Genomic DNA, 2219 nt, shown 5'->3' on the forward strand with positions numbered 1-2219 from the left:
TGTCTGTTTTTGACATGACTTTTTCGTGCTAAACAATAACAAAAACTTGCAATAAGCAATTTAGTTGACTAATAAAAAATCTTAGCAATTCACGCCGAAATATATATTGTGTTGAATAGGTACGCAATCGGTAAAATGATTTCACATGTGCCATTATATTTTACGTGTTAGGCATATATTTAAATAAATGCTAAACGCGACAAATTAAAGAGAGATAATATATCAAAAAATGACGGCTCCAATGGAACGCCTCCAATCCTTGGAATCAATTGAAAAAGATATAATGACGTGCCTTCAAAGCGCAGGTTAGAAACACCCAATATCATAAATAAACCAGTCACTCATTATGTACACAACACGTCTCCATTTTGGTATTATTTTCGACTACTGCATTAGTTTTTATGCTGGTCTGCTTAATTTACATTTGAACAGACTGAAAGGGGTATTCAACTCAGTGGCTTGTCTAATATGTGGTGCCACCGAATACCGTCACATCTTCTACGTGATTGTCTAATTTAAATTTGAACCAACTGAAAGGGGTATTCAACGCAGTGGCTTGTCTAATGTGGTGCCACCACATACCGTCACATCTTTTACGTGATCGCCTACATTGGCTTTGAGTCACAGAGTTCAGTTTAAAATGTGTCTTATCGTGTATAAATCAGCGAACAGACTGGCACCATCACATTTGACTGACCTCTGCGTGAGGGAAATCAGTAAATAGAATGAGGCGCGCCTCATCCTTAAAACACGTAAATTATTTAAAACCCTTCATATCAGTTTAATTACAATGAGAAACAACTATTTCTGTGCTCAGAACAAACTGTTTCAATCCTAAAATTTGGGGAAAGCTTTTCATGCACTGGGTACACATTCTTGGAATGACTTAAAATTTGAGGTAGAAAACTTGTTTTGAAAACTTTAAAACATCATTTGAAGTCAAGGTAGCTTCAATAACAAAAAATGTAAAGTACACTTGAGGATTTTAGTGATTTATTTTTGGGGTATTATGCCGTGTTGCGCTACCTCCTTCTTTAGCCAACGTTTCGGATAGCATTACAGTGTCCATCATCAGGACAGATGTGTGCCTAGAGGTAGCGCAATAAGGCATAATACCCCAAAAATAAATCATTATAATACTTTTGGCCGTGAAAATCTCAAATCGTATATACCCTTGAGGAGATTGAATTTCTAAACGGGGCTGGATATTATGTTATAACATAATATCCAGCCCCGTTTGGCTGGAATTTCTAAACGGGGCTGGATATTATGTTATAAATTCATTAATTTCTTTCAGGTCATGCCCTTCTTGAACTTAGTAAGGAAAAATCCAGCCAAAAACAGGCAGAGACACACACACATCAGTTTTTGAAGACTCTCAGTTCTGTCGAGTCCAAATTGAATGAACACATAAACTACATAACTCAAGTATCAACCGGTCAACCTCACGAGGGATCGGGATACGCTTCACAGAAGGTTCTGCAGATGGCGTGGCATCGGTTGGAGCATGTGCGGGACTGGGTCAACGACCTGGATAGATCAAAGTCTGCTCATCTCGCCCTCGCTAACAGAGCTGCCAATGACACCAAAGTCAATGGAATTGCATCTCTGGCAACGTCTACATCTTCAAGTCTCGGCCCCGGATGACAATACCTGATGTAATAGGTATAAGCTTAAAATGAAAACAAATATCCACTCTTCAATATTTTAAATTGTAAAACTAAAAATCAATGTTTATCCATAGATATATGAATGTAACTAGATAAGACGCTCAGAGTTGCTTGGCTCTACAGGTGCCAACTGGCCACAGCTCAGTCGGGCCAAACAACCGCTCATAAGTGGCTCTCGGCACAAGACATGACGTATTGCTAGTCCAATGACTGCCCTAAAATGCTGATTAATTGCTAAAACTGAAGCAAAAATATTCCCATAAGTTTGGCAAAGCCAACGGAGTTACTTTCCTGAGGAAAGTTACTGATTTTATAAACTCATTGCATTTAATTTTAATAAGCCATCAGGATTAAATAAGTGTGATTTGAATGAAGAGAGTCCTAAAACGAACTATTTTGAACTTTTACATACCTACTATGTACTAATACATAATACGATCATCATTGTAATCATTGAAAACAATATTTACCACTTGTACTCACAAAAATGGGCAGTGCGCTAATAGGCCAGTGCAATTAGCGATTCGCGATCGAAGTAATTCCGGTAGT

General features: G+C 37.9%; 1 protein-coding gene across 1 annotated transcript; it reads left to right on the forward strand.

The window, feature by feature from the left end:
• LOC149421160 (mediator of RNA polymerase II transcription subunit 11-like) lies at positions 1 to 2219 on the forward strand. Its single transcript, XM_089635866.1, has 2 exons — positions 1 to 305; positions 1298 to 2219. The coding sequence occupies exons 1-2, from the start codon at positions 230 to 232 to the stop codon at positions 1645 to 1647; spliced, it is 426 nt and encodes a 141-aa protein (XP_089491992.1). The 5' UTR covers positions 1 to 229; the 3' UTR covers positions 1648 to 2219.

Source organism: Hesperophylax consimilis, chromosome 9 (assembly GCF_061612785.1).
Source record: "Hesperophylax consimilis isolate HC1 chromosome 9, BYU_Hcon_1.0, whole genome shotgun sequence".
Taxonomy (NCBI): Eukaryota; Metazoa; Arthropoda; class Insecta; order Trichoptera; family Limnephilidae; genus Hesperophylax; species Hesperophylax consimilis.